At 39.3% G+C, this 18,582-nt stretch overlaps 1 protein-coding gene across 13 annotated transcripts in view; it reads left to right on the top strand.

Annotated features, from left to right (window-relative positions):
* SLC15A2 (solute carrier family 15 member 2) overlaps positions 1-16,055 on the top strand; it is a 107,456-nt gene extending 91,401 nt beyond the window's left edge. For 10 of the 13 annotated variants that reach the window (XR_015740812.1, XR_015740814.1, XR_015740813.1 and 7 more), the window contains 2 exons: positions 102-206; positions 5,555-5,901. Coding sequence is in view for 10 of the 13 variants with exons in the window: in XM_087920426.1 (XP_087776552.1) it covers positions 102-206; positions 5,555-5,731 (282 nt within the window). In the remaining 3 variants the exon portion in view is untranslated. Of the gene's footprint in view, positions 1-101; positions 207-5,554; positions 5,902-14,363 lie in introns of those variants that run through there. The other 3 variants (XM_087920430.1, XM_087920431.1, XM_087920427.1) reach the window with 3 other exon arrangements.
* Positions 16,056-18,582: the final 2,527 nt, after the last annotated feature.

Here is an 18,582-nt window from a genome sequence, read left to right as displayed (position 1 = left end):
TGACAAAGGAGGTGGGCTGGTCCCAGGGTAGTACTGAATGGGAATATTGAACACCAATTTTCCAAAAAAATTAAGAATGTTTTATGCCTTCTACTTTTCAGGCTCCTGTTAGTATGAAATCTGTGTTGCAAGCTGGCTGGTTGTTAACTGTGGCCTTTGGAAATATGATTGTGCTCATTGTTGCCCAGTCTGCACCTCTGGTACAGGTATGACTCTAGCATATATTACTCAGTTCCTTGAAATAAATTTATCACATTTTTTCTCTTGCAGCAAGAAAATATGAGTAGGCCAGGAGGTTGATCACTTAGTGAGTTTCACAATTGAACAAAGACATTATCCCATTTCCCTCGGACCCACAGTTAGATGGGTATACTTCATTGTTCTTTCATGTCCTTTTCAACAATGCATTTCATCAGACTCTTCCTACCTTTCTTACAAACTGGTACATGTTTATACTCACTAGCTTGATTATTCCAAGAGAGATAGCCAACATATCAGCTGGAAGTTCCTTATCTTTGTGACTGTGTTGCAAGAAATGAAAAAGATTCCCTTGCCCAAACACCTCTTCCTTCACTCAATGTTAAAATACAGGAACAAACACTTCGGCTATTTTATCAGGATTCTCATAAAACACCCTGAATTGCAAATTAGCCAACCACATTTTAGATCAGGCCTGTCAAACTTGCAGCCCATGGGCCAAATGCATCAGGCATTGACCATGCCCATGCCTAGTTTAGCAAAGGGGGGGGGGGAATTCCTGATACGTCACATGATGCCGCCATATTGATGCAAGTTTGACACTCCTGTTTTAGATGAACATGTTACATAAAACCAACTCATGGAATTAACTGTTTAATTTGTTGTGTAATTCCAAGCTAAATGGATTTATCTTGGATCAACTGGATCAACTGAATGAGCCATAGCTAAATTAATCACAGATTAATGTGTTATGCCTTTCGTAGGGCCCTATCCATATTTGTCACAGGACTACTACACTATAAAACTGGGCCATTGAGTTGGTGAGGACAGAATTAGCTTTGATATAGTGTGTGCACATATCCACATATCTAACAAATCAGTATTCTCTAGAACATAGGCAGGTAATAGTGCACACAATGGAAATCAAATTCTTAGAATAATAACCAAATTAAAATTGCCAGGCAGAAAGACTGATTGTCTACAGTAAAAAGCATGATCAAGACACTTGACTTCTAAAGATATATCATAAATGCAGAAATAACTTTGTAAGTAACTTATACTGAGAGGAAGAAAGGTATCACAATAGTGGCTGATTAACCTGCACAGATGAGAGAGAAAGGCCATTGAACAAATGAGCAATTAACTAATTAAGCAGTAAAGCAGATGTTACAATTGCTGTTAATTCCACTTCTAGCTGTATCTCCAAAAAAAAAAAAAAAGCCCACCTTAGGGCCAGGATTGACTATCCACTACCCATTTCTTCCAGTTAGTGCCAGTAATAATGGGTGTTTATTGGTAAAAAAAAAATAACACTTCATATAAATCAAGGGTGAACTCAAGGCCAGGGACTGGATTCAGCCCATGACATGCTTAGATCTAGCCCAGAGGACTGTCCTGGAAACAGCAAAGGCCTGCAGTGCCTTTGCCTGCAAAAATGGAGCTCTGTAGGGCCGCATGCAGCCCTCACAAGCTCCATTTTCATTGGCAGAGGATTTCAGGACGCTGTCTCAGCTGAAAATGGTGCTTTCAAGGACCACACGTGGCCCCCCCCCAAACTCTGTTTTCACTGGCAAAGGGTTGCAGGGGGCCAGCGCAACTGAAAACAGAGCTTTTCACTGGCAGAGCACTCAGGCCAACACAGGCACCCCACCCTGGCCACGCTCACCTCGACCTTCTGAGGTCAAACAAAATTCCTGATATAGCCCTTAATGAAATGGAGTTTGAAATCGAGTTTGACAATCCTGATATAGTTCCTATATGGACCAAATATAAATGAAACTAAAAACAAGATAAAAAAAATTCTTCTAGACTTCTTCTTTTTTTAAGTCAAGTTTTTTAAAATTTATATACAAGTGTTTTGATTACAGTGTATTGTCCGGGCATACCATTTTACAAAAGAAAAAAAGAAATAGTAACATATATACTGATAGCAATAGTAAAAGTACAACAAAATGATTCTAACCATATAGCTAACTATATTAGCTATTGATTACATTAGCATACTTATAGTTATAAACAACATTCATGTTTTACTTGAACATAACAATACTCTTTCTTCATCTAATTTCTACCTCTTATCTCTAACCATTGATAAAACCTATCCCACATAAAGTAATACTCTATCTCCTTTATCTTTTATTTTCAATAAATTGTTCTAGACTTCTAAGAGCCAATTTACATGTATGTCAAGGCCACCAAAATTCTCCTAAATTGCAGAATCAGATTCTTACACAATCATTTTCTAGCCTGTGAAAATTCTTTTGCAGAACAAACATTCCATGCACACTAGATTTTTGCCCATTTCTGGATATACTGCTACCCTTCAAAGAGACAGCTCCACTGGTAGGTGGGATTCTACCAGTTCGCACCTATTCGCTAGAACCGGTTGTTAACATTCTAAGCAGTTTGGAGAGCCGGTTGTTAGAAGAAATTACTGGCCTAATCTTGTAAGGCAGGCAGGAAGGAAACATTCTGGTGTTGCTTACAGAAACTGCCTCTCCGTTAACCCTTATTACATTCTTGGCAGGACTAGACTTCCTGTCTCAGGAACATCTCTGGAGTTTTTTTCCCCTCCTTTGCTGGTACTTTGCTTGTTTGGAGTGACCATTCAAAGTTACAATGGCACTGAAAAAAAGTGACTTATGACCATTTATTCACACTTACGACTGTTGCTGCATCCCCACAGTCATGAGAAGCCAGGTGCAGAGATGCATGCCTCGATGTGAGTGATATTGAGTTGGCCACGCCCAGCCAGTCACATGACCACCAAGCCACGCCCACCAACTAAGCCACACCCACAGAACCAGTTGTTAAAAAATTTGAATCCCACCCCTGGACAGCTCCCAGCACAAACTTCTGTTTTCTGATGAGAAATGCTAAACTCGTTTGTATTTCTATTTATGGTTACCATAACTGGATGCAAAAATCAAGAAAACTACTAGAGAGCAGAAATGCTAATGCTAAAATATATCTTTGCTGCAATCTAGGGATCAACTGAATATTTGTTGCTTAAATATAACAGAAATTATCTGTTATAAATTAAATTATTCCAAAAATATCCTTGATGTGATCTTTGACATCGTTTCATGTGATTTCATGTGAAAGAAACTATTATTGCTCACCTGAAACTGTTTCTCCTATTTAATAGCATATCCTAACCATTTGGGAGTTACAAAAGAAAGTTTTCTCTTTTTTTAATTTGTAAAGCAGGAATAAAGAGTGTTGCTCTTAATATTCTAATCTTTTCATGTTTCATTTCAAAGTAGTGTTTTCCAATCTCTGCCAGCACACGCAATATTTTACAATCCATTTGCTGTGCTTCATTTTTTATAGGCAAAGCCTTGACAGTTTGTTTCTCTGGTCACTGGTCAATGCTCTCTTCAGCCATTTTGTTGCTGGACCAGAGAAATGGTGAATTATTCTTTAATCAGTTTACTGGTGAACTGGTGAAACAGTCCCTCCCTCCCTCCCTTCCTCCCTCCCTTCCTTTCCTTCCTTCCTTTCCTTCCTTCCTTCCTTCCTTCCTTCCTTCCTCCCTCCCTCCCTCCCTTCCTTCCTTCCTGTTTCTTTAACCCATCCACTAATAAAATGGTGGGGCTTTCTCTTCCTTTTTAAATGACCTATCTAAATGACCTAAAAGAAGGGTAGTACAGGAAGTAAACAAGGCTGCAAGAAAGAAAAGTGGGAGAAGGAAATGTGTATGTGTAGGCGAGCTCTTGTTTGCATGTACAGTAAATAAGACTCCTTTCAGTTTTTAACAACTGTGAACAGAAGGGACCAGATTAGTCCTAAAAAGATGGCTGATGGCCACTTGAGGTTCTCCGACATATAGATCATCCATCTTGGGTCAATTATTGCTTAAAGAGGAGCAGAGAAATTTATCTCAGTGTTTCTCCTGGGAAATTCCTTAGCGCAAGTTGGAAAATGAGGGTTTCTAATACAGCCATTGGAGATGTGGTATTTAGGGGGTAGTCTTTCAAAATATAGGCTAGCATAATGACACATATGTTTATATGTGTGCATCAGTGGTGGGATTCAAATTTTTTTACTACCAGTTCTGTGGACATGGCTTGGTGGGCATGGTGTGGCTTGGTGGGCATGGCAGGGGGAGGATACTGCAAATTCTCCATTTTCACCCCGCTCCAGGGAAAGGATACTGTAAAATCTTCCTCCCCACTCCTGGGGGAAGGTTACTGTAAAATCCCATTCCCTCCCCACCCCATTAACCTGCTTTCCAGCTCCATTTTCCTGTGCAGGGCAACAAAAGAAGACCCAGCCGATCACTGGGACTCAGGAGGCAGAAAATAAATGGGAGCGGGGCCAGTCAGAGGTGGTATTTGCCGGTTCTCTGAACTACTCAAAATTTCCGCTACCGATTCTCCAGAATTGGTCAGAACCTGCTGATTACCACCTCTGGTGTGTATCCTCTGCTTTTAGTACCAATCTACAAATGTTGAAATGTTCTTCTAGCCAGATTTTCCCATGCTGCTTTGCTCCAAGTTAATGAATTATCTCAGAACTCTAGCATCACCAGAGTTAAATAAACCTATCCTCACCCCATCAACTTATTTTGTTCTGCAAAATAAACCAGTTAATAAGAACTCATTTTACAGTGTAAGGAAAAGGGATTGAGCTCAATAGATTATCCTGCCAAGACATTTCATGACATTAAATGTTCTTCATGAAAGGATATTCACAGTAATAAAGTCTGGAAAAAAAAAGTTTGAGGAGTTATCCATTTGAATTGCAATACAACGTTCTTTTGATCCTGAAAATAATCTGCATTATTTATTTATTTAGTTGGTTTATTTATTTGATCCTATCTTTATTATTTTTACAAATAGCTCAAGGGTGCAAACATATCCAACGCACCTTCATCTTCTTATTTTCCCCACAACAACAACAACCCTGTGAGATGAATTGAGATGAGAGTGGGTGGAAAACCCACAGTGGGGTTATAACGCTGAAGTTAAACAGGCTTGGCTGTATAAAGTGCTTGAAGTTAAAGGACTCTGATCAGCAACCCCAGATAAATTACTTTTGTCTGTTTTACAGTGGAAAAAATTGAACACTACAATATCATTTACTAACAACATACTACAGGTATTGTTCTATATGTACAGAATTTCATTAATCATTCCAGAGATACTTGTACATCTTCCCACAACCCAGATGCTGATTACATCTCCCAGATAATTTGTAGGCAGACTTTCCCCTTCTGTACAATTTACAAGTTCAGGCAAATGTGTCAGAAGTGAAATATGTTTGCATCGTATTATCAGTAAGAGCAGGACATAAGTGTTGTAAGCAAATAAATAATGGAAGTAATGCTTTGTTTAATCTTTTCTTTCTCCAGTGGGCTGAATTTATCCTTTTTGCCATGCTCCTTTTTATCGTCTTTGTTATTTTCTCCATCATGGGATATTTCTACATTAGCACAGACCCAGAAGAACTTGCTGATAAAGGAAATGAACACGAAACATCAAGCAATAAAAACATGATTGGCCTTGTTACCAGGAAAACAAAGCTATAAAGGGGCTGCAAATACTGGAGTTAAGTCTGAGAGGCTTTAAAAAAAAAAAAAAAGATAGTGATTGGACAGATTTCTTTCTGATGCTATGATCTCATCGAATATCTTCAGAGGGAATGAGCAAACTAAGTTATTGTTCCCCTGTATGTCAGCTGAATAAATGCATCCAAATTCCTGGAATGGTGCCTTCTTAAAAAGTAATTATAAAGTAGTTTTATATATTCTGCCTCCATCAGGCTATTGGGGTAATTTTTATATTACTAAAATAATATATATAAAGCACAATTGTGTCTGGCTCTCTGTCTATCATCTCTCTATCTCTATCTCTTTATCCACTTCCTCTCATCTATCTATCATCTACCTACTCTCTCTCTCTCCCTCCCTCCCCCCCCTCACACACACACATCTATCTCTATCCCACAAAGGATTCTTCAAATTAAATAAAACTTATTTACAATTAAATGTGTACAATAATATGTTGTAAATCACTATAAATCCATTGTAGAATTGTAAGTTGAGACAATCTTTGCAAACTTTAATCTGTTTTAAAATGCTTTCATTACTCACTTGAAATAATGCTTTGATTTTGTATTTTTTATTGTAATATAAATGTGTAAATCCTTAAAATACGATAGATTTCCTATACAGAAATTATATCAAATAGCATGCTAACTTCATGTGGGATAATTGATATTCATCTATATCACTTCATATCAAACTTGCTGTCAAAAAGTTTGTTGGATGAGATTCAGTCAATCACTGAGACAGAGTACCTCTGTATCAGAAATAGCAGGAATTAGAACAAAAATAGAATAAAATTAGGTGATTGGCGAGATCACCTAACATAGTTCTATGATAGCAGAACCAATGTGAAAGTTAAATACCAATAATATAGATGACTTTCATATAAGAATGCTGGCCATTCAACATTTCTTTTTGTCAGCTTCCCTATTTTTCATTCTTTCATTTTGATGGAATCCTTTTTGCAGTTCTTGGCATCCTTTGCCAATTACAAATCATTTTAAGCTTTGACTTTTCTAACATCCTCTCTAGTCTACTAAATGTACCCTTCCCTGGGGGTCTATCACTTATTCCATTTTCATGATGCCTTTAATCCCCTTTCTTGCTCTCTTGGTTGAATGAGGGCTACCTATATGTTTATCACAACCTGGGTGAATAGACTGTCTGTCTATTATTGCATTGTTTCCCAAGGTTCTTTCTTATTCTCAGATTCAGAAAATTTCTCCCTATCCCCAGTCTCTGCCTTCTTCCTCCTCCTCAGTAACCACAGAGGTCCCTCCCTATCCCAAAACAAGGAGTCAGGCAATTGAAATCGGGTCCCCATTCCTCATAGCCAGGAGAGGAAGGATTGTAGAAAATGGGCTCCCTTCTACTCTTATGTCATGGGAATGCAATAAGATTCTAGGGATCATAGGGATTAAGGCAGACATCCCTCCTCTCAGCAGTCTCTAGTATCAAAGATATAGAGCAGGGTGTCAATCTCCTTCTGTGTCTGGCATTGAAACAAGTTCCCTTCAAATTGGAAGAGTCTATGGAGAACAGTGGACATAGACCAGTGAGATACTGGGAAGATATTCATTGAGGATAGCTGTTTTAAATGAAAAACTACCAGGCTAATATCAGCAGCTACATGGTGGGAACCAGTGGTGGGATTCAAATTTTTTTTACTACTGGTTCTGTGGGTGTGGCTTGGTGGGTGTGGCAGGGGAAGGACACTGTAAAATCTCCAGTCAGAGGTAGTATTTGCCGGTTCTCTGAACTACTCAAAATTTCCGCTACCAGTTCTCCAGAACTGGTCAGAACCTACTGAATACCACCACTGGTGGGAATCCTGAAAATCAGTTAACAGTGGCTTGAAGGTGCACACTGTACACCATAGCCTGTACTGGAAAGCATATGCTAAAACAATGCAATGGTATGAAAATGAGCCATTTTCATCAAAAGATGCATAACAACCAAAATAACAGTCAACCCTTTAACATTTGGGAAGCCTACACCAAAATCCAAATACACGGTATCCCATGACACTGTAGGAAAAGGAAAGAACTGTAGTAACTAAGCAGTAACAACCCTGGGTATTGCTGGCTTCACTTGTCAGCCAGTATGAAAAAATAAAATTCAGGTAGTCCTCGACTTATGACCGCAATTGAACCCAACATTTCTGTTGCTAAGTGAAATGGTTGTTAAGTGTATTTTGCCCCATTTTACAACCTCTCTTGCCACAGTTGTTGAGTGAATCACTGCAGTTGTTAAGTTAGTAATACAGTTGTCGATTGAATCTGGCTTCCGCAGTGATTTTGCTTGTCAGAAGGTAGTAAAAGATAATCACATGACTTTGGGACACTGCAACCATCATACATACATATGAGTCAGTTGTCAAGCATCTGAATATTGATCATGTGACCATGGGGATGCTGCAACCGTTGTGTGAAAAATGGTCATAAGTCACTTTCCAGTGCTGTTGTAACTTTGAATGGTCTGTAAGAACTGCTGTAAGTTGAAGGCCACCTGTATCTGATTTTACATTTGCCATCAACACTCTTGAAAAAAAGATGCATGCATATTTAAGCCTTGCTTTTACCAGCAAGTATTAAGGCTGGCTATCCTTGATGCCTTTGGTCTCTCTCACTCTTCGTTGGCTTACAAATGGATGGTCCATCTCTTCTGGTTCTACATTGTTCTGCAAATGTCTCTCCAGATTCCCAGGCTCAAAAACTTTCCCTCAAATCTCGCATAATTTTAACCCCATGTTCTCTGCCAACTTCATTACTTTGGCTTTCTAAGGAGGTGTAGATACTACTGCCATAACATACTTTTTTTTTCTGTTCTTTTGCTTGTGTTCCTTTTCAACACAAAAATGGGTTCCTCCTATTTTTCTCATGACAACAACCTGTGAGCTGAGTTGAGCTGAGAGAGAGTGACTGGCCCAAGGTCACCCAACTGGCTTTCATGCTTAACTGTAACCAGAATTCACAGTCCCCTGGCTTCTAAGCTGATGTCTTAACCAGTAAACCAAACAGGCATTGTATTTTTTAAAAACTTGCCCCTCAAGTTTTTAGTGTCAGCCTTCTTCATCATAAAGTCTGATGAACCATACTGTCTCCAAGGTATGACTTCTCTACAGGAATTTAAAGACGCTTGTGTAAAAATTATTGGAAATATATTTTGAATATTTTAAATGATATGAAGAAATTGGGAAGTATCTTCATTTATGTTTGATTATGAAAAGACTCTCAGAGTAAGCAAATTATAAAATGGCAACTGAAGCATGATGGAGGATTAAAACATTATTTTGATGTCTTTTACCATGTCAGTTGATTTTTTTCATTAGGATTTTAAAGAATGTTCTGAGATTACAGACAGAGTTAGCACCAAACTTGCTGTTCATTAGGTCAATCTTACATAGTTTTAACATTAGTAATATTTACAATTTCAAAATCATAGCTTTAAAAAACTGGAAATAATTCATGGTTCCTGGTCATAAAGGTCTATGAAGGCAGATGTGGGGGGAATGATAAAATGTGCATCACAACACCACAATACTCGTATAATAATACAGAGATTCCATTTGATATTACAACATGCATTTTACCATTTGGCATCATTAGACACCCAAGCCTTTCTCCTCCTCTCCCACTCCCTGCTATACTCTTGTGACATAAGTTCTCCACAATTGATCATGAAAACAACAGTAGGTAGCACAATGAGCCAATCTGGGGGAATAGTTTAAGGCAGGGGTCACCAACCTTTCAGACCTCAGGGACCATTAAAATCATAATTTTAAATCCTGCGGACTGCTAATATGATCTACCTAATGACTGGCTAGGGGGATGTAGCTAGATGGTCATGTGACTGGGTGGGCATGGCCAACTTGATGTTACTCACATCGAGGGTCACCTTGCTGGCCTCTACTTGCCCCTCTCCTCCCAGCCACTCCTTGCCTGCCCACCTGGGTTCCTTAGGGCCCCAACAGGAATCAGTTGCTGGAGCTAAGCAGCCACCACAAGAAAGAGTTGGCAAAACAGTGGCTCAGTTCAAATTGGATCTGATCAAGAAGGAGGCTCAGCAGAAACACCTCACTGAGGACCAAGAGCAAGGCTTTCCAAGCAGAAGGAAGACCTGTGGGAGTGCAAGGCCAGGTACCAATGCCTGGAGGCTCAGTGGGCAGAGATGGTCAGCCAGTTCCAGGACACGATGCAGTCCACTGGAACAAGGCCCTCCGGCTCTTTGCCACCAGCAGCACTTTCCTCCAGCCTTCGCTCAAAGCCCTGAACCAGGAGGCTGAAGAAGATGCCAAGTTGGAATTTCTGCCTCCCTCCAACCTGCACAGAAAGACCCCAAAGGGGGAGACTGTCTGCAGCAACACAAACATTCATTGCACATATCAAGTCCAGGGGCCATAGTTTGAGCACCTCTGTTTTAGTGCTATATAAAAAATGCAAATAATTTTTCTGCGGAGCACCAAAATTTTCTTGTGGACCACTAGTTGGTGACCACTGGTTTAAGGCACCGGAATGGAGAACAGGAGCCTTGGTAGCACAGTGGTGAAAATGCAGTATTGCAGGCAAAACTCTGTCCACAGCCTGGAGATTGATCCTGACCGGCTCAAGGTTGACTCAGCCTTCCATCCTTTCAGGGTTGATAAAATGGGAACCTAGATTGTTGGAGGCAATATGCTAACTCTGCAAACCACTTAGAGAGGGCTGTAAACCATTGTGAAGTGGACTATAAGCCTAAGTGCTAGTGCTATTTCCAGTCCTGCTTGGGTGACCTTGGGGCATTCTCATTCTCTCTCCCTCTCCCCACCTTTTCCTCCCTCACTCCCCGCTCTCTCTTATAATTGCAACATTATTAGGCTGCCTAGGTGGGTTTATACAACATTTTTTACAAGTTACAAATGTCAATGTCCAGATAATCATCCATTTTAATGAAAGTTTTGAGAAAATTAAGGAATCCTCCAACAAAATGTTGCTATGAATATAAACAGAGCCTACACTAACAGCATATAAACTGAGGCAACAGAAGGAATGATTCAGTTCCCGCCAGCTGCCAGGTTTATTACCATAGAATGCTGGAAAATTAAAATGTAACTTTGGTCAAATTAATGTGAGGATGTTTGTTTTCTTTTTTCTGACTGAACAATTAACAGAACAATAAAGCCCAGGCTTGACTTAGTTTCATATACATGAATCCAGCCATTCAGTCAAGTCCTTAATCGAATGTCTGTTAGTACTGAGACACTTTAAGGGAAGTTTTGCTGACAATAGAAAGTGCAAACTTTTGATTTGAACTATGAGTGCTAGGATAGGAAATAATCAGCTGTTTTTCCCTAGGCATGCAAAATAGGATTATCTTGTAGCACAGTATTTCTCAGCGTGGACCACTTCAAGACTATGGACTTCAATTCCCAGAATAGTTGGCTGGGGAATTCTGGGAATTGAAGTCCACAAGTCTTAAAGTGGCCCAGATTGAAAAAACTGATAGTAGCTGATAGAAGCATTTCTGCCATAGGGATGATTGCATAGAAAAGACACAAGATAACAATCCTGACTACTGATAACTATAATATGCTAATGAATTACAACTATCTTGTGTTTTGAGTGAGAGTAAGTCATGCGGGCAAAAGCCTGAAAGAGGACATTGAAATATATGGTTCCTTCCTTGGATTCTGTTTCATTTACTATCCTGAGCACGGCCAGTATAAGTTAGTCCAAAAAGACAGAATTGTTGTCTTTTTCAATTTTTAATGCACATGATAGCCATTAAATACCAGGCACATTCTCCAAGGAATAGATTTGTTTCTCCTACATTCTGCTTTATGATAAATACAAATTAGCTCTGTCACAGCTGAATTGCAGGCATCTGCTGATTTCTGAGCTGCTTTGAAATTGAACCACAAATAGACAATTAGGTCTCTTACTCTTCCAAACTTCTCTGCCTAAAGAAACAGATGAATTCCAGCATGGGTAAGCACTAGCAGTCATGATTTTAAATTACTGTAATTTTAAAAATTTTATAAGCCTTCAATTTGGATACTTGGCACCGAAACATATATTGCCAAGGATTTAACAACTTTATCCACAGACAGCAATGTTTCTGGAACAATGAGATATTATTTAAAATCACAGACTGTATTTTCTAAACACATTTTCTTATCTATGCATACAAAACACATACATAATAATCAAAGCCAAAAATATAACAGAGAATAAGATTAGCACAGATTGTCATTCGTTCAGAGCTTTAATTAAAGGAATCTTGTTCCAAGATCATAAAAAAAAATAATTTCATGTGTGACAGGAGTCTTTATTTTCAGTTCACATTGCCAGATACCCTTTGCCTCAATATTTGTAGGTGGTCATAGAAGAGAAATTAGTAACAGGCCTTTAAAAATAAGAACCAGAAATCTGATTCTGACCAATCAGATTCAACACATTACAAAATACTTCCAGTTTAAAAGTCAAGGTTTCTACAAAGTGTCTGAGGCATCAAACTATAATAGATAGGATTAAAAAAAAATTGCAAAACCACACATTGATAGGATTCACGTATCATGCTAAGTCATAATGAATTTCTTTGGTTTGAACTTCGCATACTATGTCAATCCAATCATGGTGATTTTTAAGCTATGGCATATAAGTTTAGCTTTCTCCCCAGATTCCTTCAATTATAAATTATACTGCTTCTTCTATGTAGGATAAAGGATTAGAAGATGGGAGAGATGTAGATTGGAGGCATGAGAAATGTCCTTAGAGTCAGCTTGGTGGTGATTTTGGAAGTTGTAACCAACACTTATGATGGAGACCAGGTTTGGGAAGCCTGAAATAACAAATTTGTCCCTGTTTCCTATAATGTGACTGCCCATCTCATTTGATTGTCACCCCCTTTCTTTCCACCAAAAATCTCACTGAGATCATGCTCAAAATGAGGACTGTTCTGGCTTGGAATGAGACTACTATCACACAACTTAATGGATCACACAGAACACATCTATTTATAGCAGCTCTGAGGTAGAAAGTTAACTTCAGCAGGACTGTCCTCTTCAGCCTTTGTTCTGAGAAATCCTCAAGCCAACTGCTCTGAAGAAGTATTTTCATTTCAGTACCTCATTCTGAGAGGCCAGCAAAGATATGCCAGAATCCAATACCTTCCTTGGAGAAGTCTTCAATGGCATCCTTTATGGACAAAGTGGTAGCAGAGCACCTTGTGCTTCCCTTCATTTCATCTACAACTATCTCACTTCCAATGCCTGATTTTGAGGACCTTCTCAGTCAGGAAAAGGGATGGTAGAAAGAAGTGTTTCAGAGAGCAGGTCCTCTTCAGCTGCCCTGTCTTTCCCTAATAAGTTGCAATTCATGTCAGTTACAATATCCACTCATGTAAGAAAAGGGCTTTTGGCATTTAAAAAGTGGAAGTCCAAGGATTGTTACATTGTCCTTGGACTCCACTTTTTAAAAGCCAGAAGAATTTTTCTTACATGAGTGAATATAGTACAGATTTACTGCAATCATCAATAACAGAGGTGACAGCATTTTACACTGAAAGGGTTTACAACATCCCAGATTTGCTAGGTCAAGATGGACAGCACCACTTTTATTTTATGAAGTATATCACCTCTTTACATACATGGAAAATGAGGAACCTTTCCTTGATGATGACCTTTAAAGGTACAAAATTAGATTTGTTGCAAAAAACACATATCTGTAATCCTGGCTGCAGTTCTTGCTGGTTATATATAAATGAAATGGGTCAACTTTTAGATGCAAAACCAAAAACTGAAAAATATTAAGAACTTTTTGATTATTGGAGGATCAAATTGACACTCCTCCCCCCCCCACCCCCGATAAATGCATGCCAAATATTGGCAAATTCACTTTAGCATAATAATTAAGAGAAAATACGAGTGTGCTTTATTTAGCATATTAAAAAAATGTGCAGCACAGATGAATGCATACCATCCATGGAATTCCAGAACATGCTTTGACAAAAAGACATTCCAAAACAGAAGCAACAAGGAAGCAATTTCCACTTACAATCCAGATCCAAGTCACCATCCAGTACTAGACTGTTGTCGATACCTCTGGCCCAGGGATGGGATTCAAATAATTTAACAACCGGTTCTCTGCCCTAATGATTTCTTCCAACAACCAGTTCACCAAACTGCTCAGAAAGTTAACAACCAGTTCTCCCGAAGTGGTGCGAACTTGCTGAATCCCACCACTGCTCTGGCCCCTGAACCACTCCATAAATTTATATCAGCATCATCATGATGTCTGCTGGGCAGGCAGGCAGGAGTAGACAAGATCAGCATGTCTTTCTGTTCTGTAGATTTATATCTGCCTCCATTTTTTTTTTCTCTTGATGTAAAGTACTTCAGTGGTGGAGCACATTTTCTGCATGTAAAAAGTCCTGGGTTAAGTCATTGAGCTTTTCAGCAAGAAAAAAAAAAAGTCTCAGACAATAGCATTTTTCTTGAGATCATGAGAAGCCCCTAACGATAAGTACACCATTCTAGTTGGACAAGCAATAGGGCGTGCTATAAGATAACTTCCTATAATCAAGTGCACTGTATTTCTATTTCCTGGTTACTAGTACATTTTTCTCTAATTCACAGGACCCTCACTGGAAAATTTCAAGTCACATCATGCAATTAAAGTTCTCCTTGCCTCCCTTGTGATAGATAAGAAGGAAAGCCAGAGCATTTCTTGATCTCAAAGTGACTCTTGGATCTTTTTAAATTGTCTAGTACTGAAATATTCGACAGCTGTGATTTCCCCACCCCTAACCCAGATCTGCACTGGCAGGATAAATTTGCACTGTCTGTGTATTATTATGGCAAGTCAAGGTACTGGTTTTAATTTCACCTGGGAGTTGATTGTTTCCGGTTTCCAGATATTTGGTGTGTATTCCCTCTGATTCATTCCCCTTTGCCATATAGAGTAGCAGCTTTGTGTCCATCTTAAGATGAACTTGGAACTTTGCCGAAAAAAGCACATCATGCATCAGAGTGCCTAGAGACCTCTAGAAGACCAACAGAGCTGAGTATGACAGCCAGTCTCTCCTCTTTCTATGGACTATGAGCACTATATTCAACACACACACGCGCGCGCGCGCACACACACACACACACACACACACACACAGAGGCACACAGGCTCATTACCTGTAGATCTGTAAACTCTCCCTGGCTACTTTCATATAAAAATAATTTCTTTGGGGAAAAAAGTATTTGTCAGAGATGTGGATAGAGAAATAATTTATTTCCAGATGATATCTATTCAATGTATGTTTGCTCCATCTACTTTTGAATCCTTTTGTGATTTTTAAGAGTACATATTATTATCTTACTCTCCCAATGGCCCAAATAGGCATACAAAAATATAATAATGTGTAATGTGAAGTATATTTCCGAGCCAAGAGTTCCACTACAAAACCTGAACAAATACAGAAACTGAAGGACAACTTCATTAGAATCTAATAGTCCAAAAAGTGTGGATAATTTAATACAGATAAAAATGCAAACTGCAGGAAAATTTCAAGATGCCTTTGAGCTCATTCATATTATGTTCTAATATTATCTGTATGCCATCTCTAATCTCTCAACTTTTCCAAATTGTTCTTTCTTACTATATGATTATTATAGCCAGCACCAATCTTTCTAATGTGGTGCTGTTAAATGTACTATGTTGTCAGTTCCCTACACACTGGGTAGATCCTTATACTACCCAGATTATTTAAAGTCATGCTCTGGCTGGTTGATTATTCATGCGGAACGTAAGTTTGCATTCAAGATTTGTCTCGCTTAAGTGGTAGCATTCGCTCAAATTTAACTTATAATTTCTCTCTCATCTCCTGTTCTGAATTTCTCTCTTGTCTCCCATTCTAGTTTCTTCTTGCACTGCCTCCTAGATAAAGCTGTCAACGGCTGTCATGTCCATCTTTTCCATCATGGTTTCCTATTATGGCTCCCCTGAGTTCTGTCAAGCTATGTTCATGGTGCTTTAAGCAGAATAAGCTGAGTAAATCTGTACAGCCACACTGCCTTGTGTAGACACCCTTTAAATCAAACAGACAGATTAAATTAGGCTCCCCTGATAGATTGATTCGATGAGCCAATTTGGACAAAGGTGGAGGTATTTAGACTATTCCAAAGAGATCGGGATATTTGTTTAGAATTAAGGTAATGGAAATCTTTCAAGATGCAACTTGTGTGTATCTTCTGCTTTTTATGATTTTTTCCCCTCTCTCCCCCCTCACTTGAAGAAGAGTTTCCCTTCAGCATATTAGAATTAAACTAAATGTTCATGACATGCATGATTACACTTTACACTTACGTTAATAACGGTGAATACTATCCAGGGAGAGAGGACTAGCCATTTCTTCTATGACAGTCTTGATTACCCTCAGGCAGGAGTTAATAATAGCATAATGGGAATGGACATCTTGACTGTGCTTGGGATTCTTTAGGGCATGAAGGATGCCTGGAAGCAGACAGGATCAGGACACAGTGGTATTTCCCTATCTGGGACCATCCGATTAAGGGGTTAAACCTGGTCACTTGGCCTACGTCACTTGTTTATGAAGACAATATTCCATTAGCATAGGATTAAACAGTGATGGAGGTGTCATGGGCCATGCAAAGACTACGACAAGGCCAGGGGTGCTCCCATTTTTGCTCCCAGGAGGCTTCCCTGAGGCCCAATAGGCAAAATAAAAACAAATTGCCTCCTGGGCCTCAGGGAAGCCTCTTGAGCAAAGCAGTACAAAAACGGGGATCAGCAGTGCTGCTCATTTTAGATTAGCTAGAAAGCAAGAAATCTAATGATTTTCCTGCTTCCTGATTAATCTAAATCGTGCAGCACAGCTGATTTTCTGAAAACAGCTGATCAGTGGGGAGAAAAAAAAGGAAATACCTTGATCTTCGGAGAGAACTGGTTCGCTCTCAGCTGATCTTCAGAGCTACCAGTTCACCCGAACTGGGCTGAACCGGTAGAATCCCATCCCTGGACCAGGCTCTTTTTATCCCTTGCTTTTAGAGAACATCTCCCTTCTGTTTTACTCCCCTGAACATGAATTTATTTTGTGTTTCATCTGAGATGTTTCTTTCTTTCCCTTCCACTCCTTATGAAAAGGAATGTGAAACTCACAATGGCCAAGGAGCAATCAAATGACATCTTACCTTGTGTGCCGAGCATACTACTTCAGGTTTTCCTTCTTCGGTGCATTATTGATGTGACAGTTGGAAAACGTTTAAGAAAGCAAATGAACAGGTTCACCTTTTCTTCTTCCTGGGCTTGCAGTTTCAATCTTCTTGGCAGCTCAAGCTGCAATTAGTAGTGATCTCACTTAAAGTGTTTATTTGAACATGGGCAGTCATGTCTTATATATCCACAATTGCAAATGGAATAAGCCTTCTGGACAAACAACTAAATTAAATCCAAGGTCCCTGCTGTTGTTGCTGAGGGTCTTAATTCATCCCTATTTAAAGGCTTCCTAGGTTCAATGTTTTCTCCACTCCAGGTACAAAGAAATAGTCTGGCCCCATAATGACTTGAGTAGAATTCTTTTATTTGACTACTACTAAACTGCTTTATATTATACGCAATATACAGTATTATATTAGGATGGTTATACTGTTGGGAAACATGGAAGGCTTCAGGAAACTTCAGTGTAGCATAACAGTTAAGCTGTTGAAGAATTCCACCCTGTCAAGTCAGTCAGCTTGGACTTCACAAAACTTTTGATATACTGTAGAAATAGATTGGTAGAGGATACAGTACAGAATGCACAGCCTGCAGGAAAAGCAGAGACATCCTATTTCTTTTTTAAGTAAAAAGGAAATTCCAAAAATGGCCACTTATAACAGAGAGATAGTTTGGGTATGAGGGGAGCTTGGGGCCAGGGGTGGCAATTTTAATCTAGGAGAGCCTCTAGACTAACTTAACAACTGCAGTGATTCAGTTAAGGACTTTGGCAAGAAAAGTCATAAAAAGGGACAGAAGTCATTTAAAAACTGTCTTGTTTAGCAATGGAAATTTTGAGCTCAGTTGTGATCATAAGCCTACTCATATCACAGCCCTGAAGATCTCCTGGGCATGTCTCTGTGTGTATTTTCCACTCTCTTCCCTCTTTGAAGGAACCAAATTCAACTTTTCTAGGTGGCATTCAACATGCCAGCTTCTTATTTTTAACTGTCCTGCTAAGGATAAAAATGTAGCCCATTGATTGCATAGAAGGAAGGACAGTTGTGAAAATGAATAATGACCAAAAACACAGAGGTAAATGTAGAACACAACCACCAGCAAAGCCCTGCGCCATAACTCACAGTGTTCAATAGTTTGACCTTTTTACTGTAACATAAAGGACATGCTGGTTATGACCATTATATACCACTAATTATACAGTTTGTCTCCCCCCTTTGCTTCTTCTATTCTTTTTCAGTAGTCCTCCTATTCTAGGAGTGGGGTTTTAGGGGTTTCTGGGCCCTAGCCAGAATTATATTGGTATAATTTTCTGCCACTTTGAAGCAGGAAATGTACAAAAAACTGCAGCCTAGAACCAAACATTGGCTTAACAGGGGTTTTATGTGTGCGTGTGCGTGTGTGCGCGCGCACGCGCAAACACATATTTCCAGAATGGGGGACAATACAGAACATTCGAGCAACTCCATATGTGTGATGAATCTCTTTTCATGTTGCACTCCATCTCCGCTCGCTGTGTTCTTGCCTCCCCTCCGCAAAATGTTTGCCTCCTCTTCTTACAAAATATGCTTTGCATGAAGCTATGTTTGATTACTTTCCATTGCTCTGCAAACTTTACTGCCGCTAAGCCTG

The sequence above is a fragment of the Pseudonaja textilis genome, chromosome 1, assembly GCF_049901715.1.
Source record: "Pseudonaja textilis isolate UNSWEBS1 chromosome 1, rPseTex1.2, whole genome shotgun sequence".
Taxonomy (NCBI): domain Eukaryota; kingdom Metazoa; phylum Chordata; class Lepidosauria; order Squamata; family Elapidae; genus Pseudonaja; species Pseudonaja textilis.
Note: the sequence above shows the minus strand (reverse complement) of the source record. Positions and strands in the feature narration are given on the sequence as shown.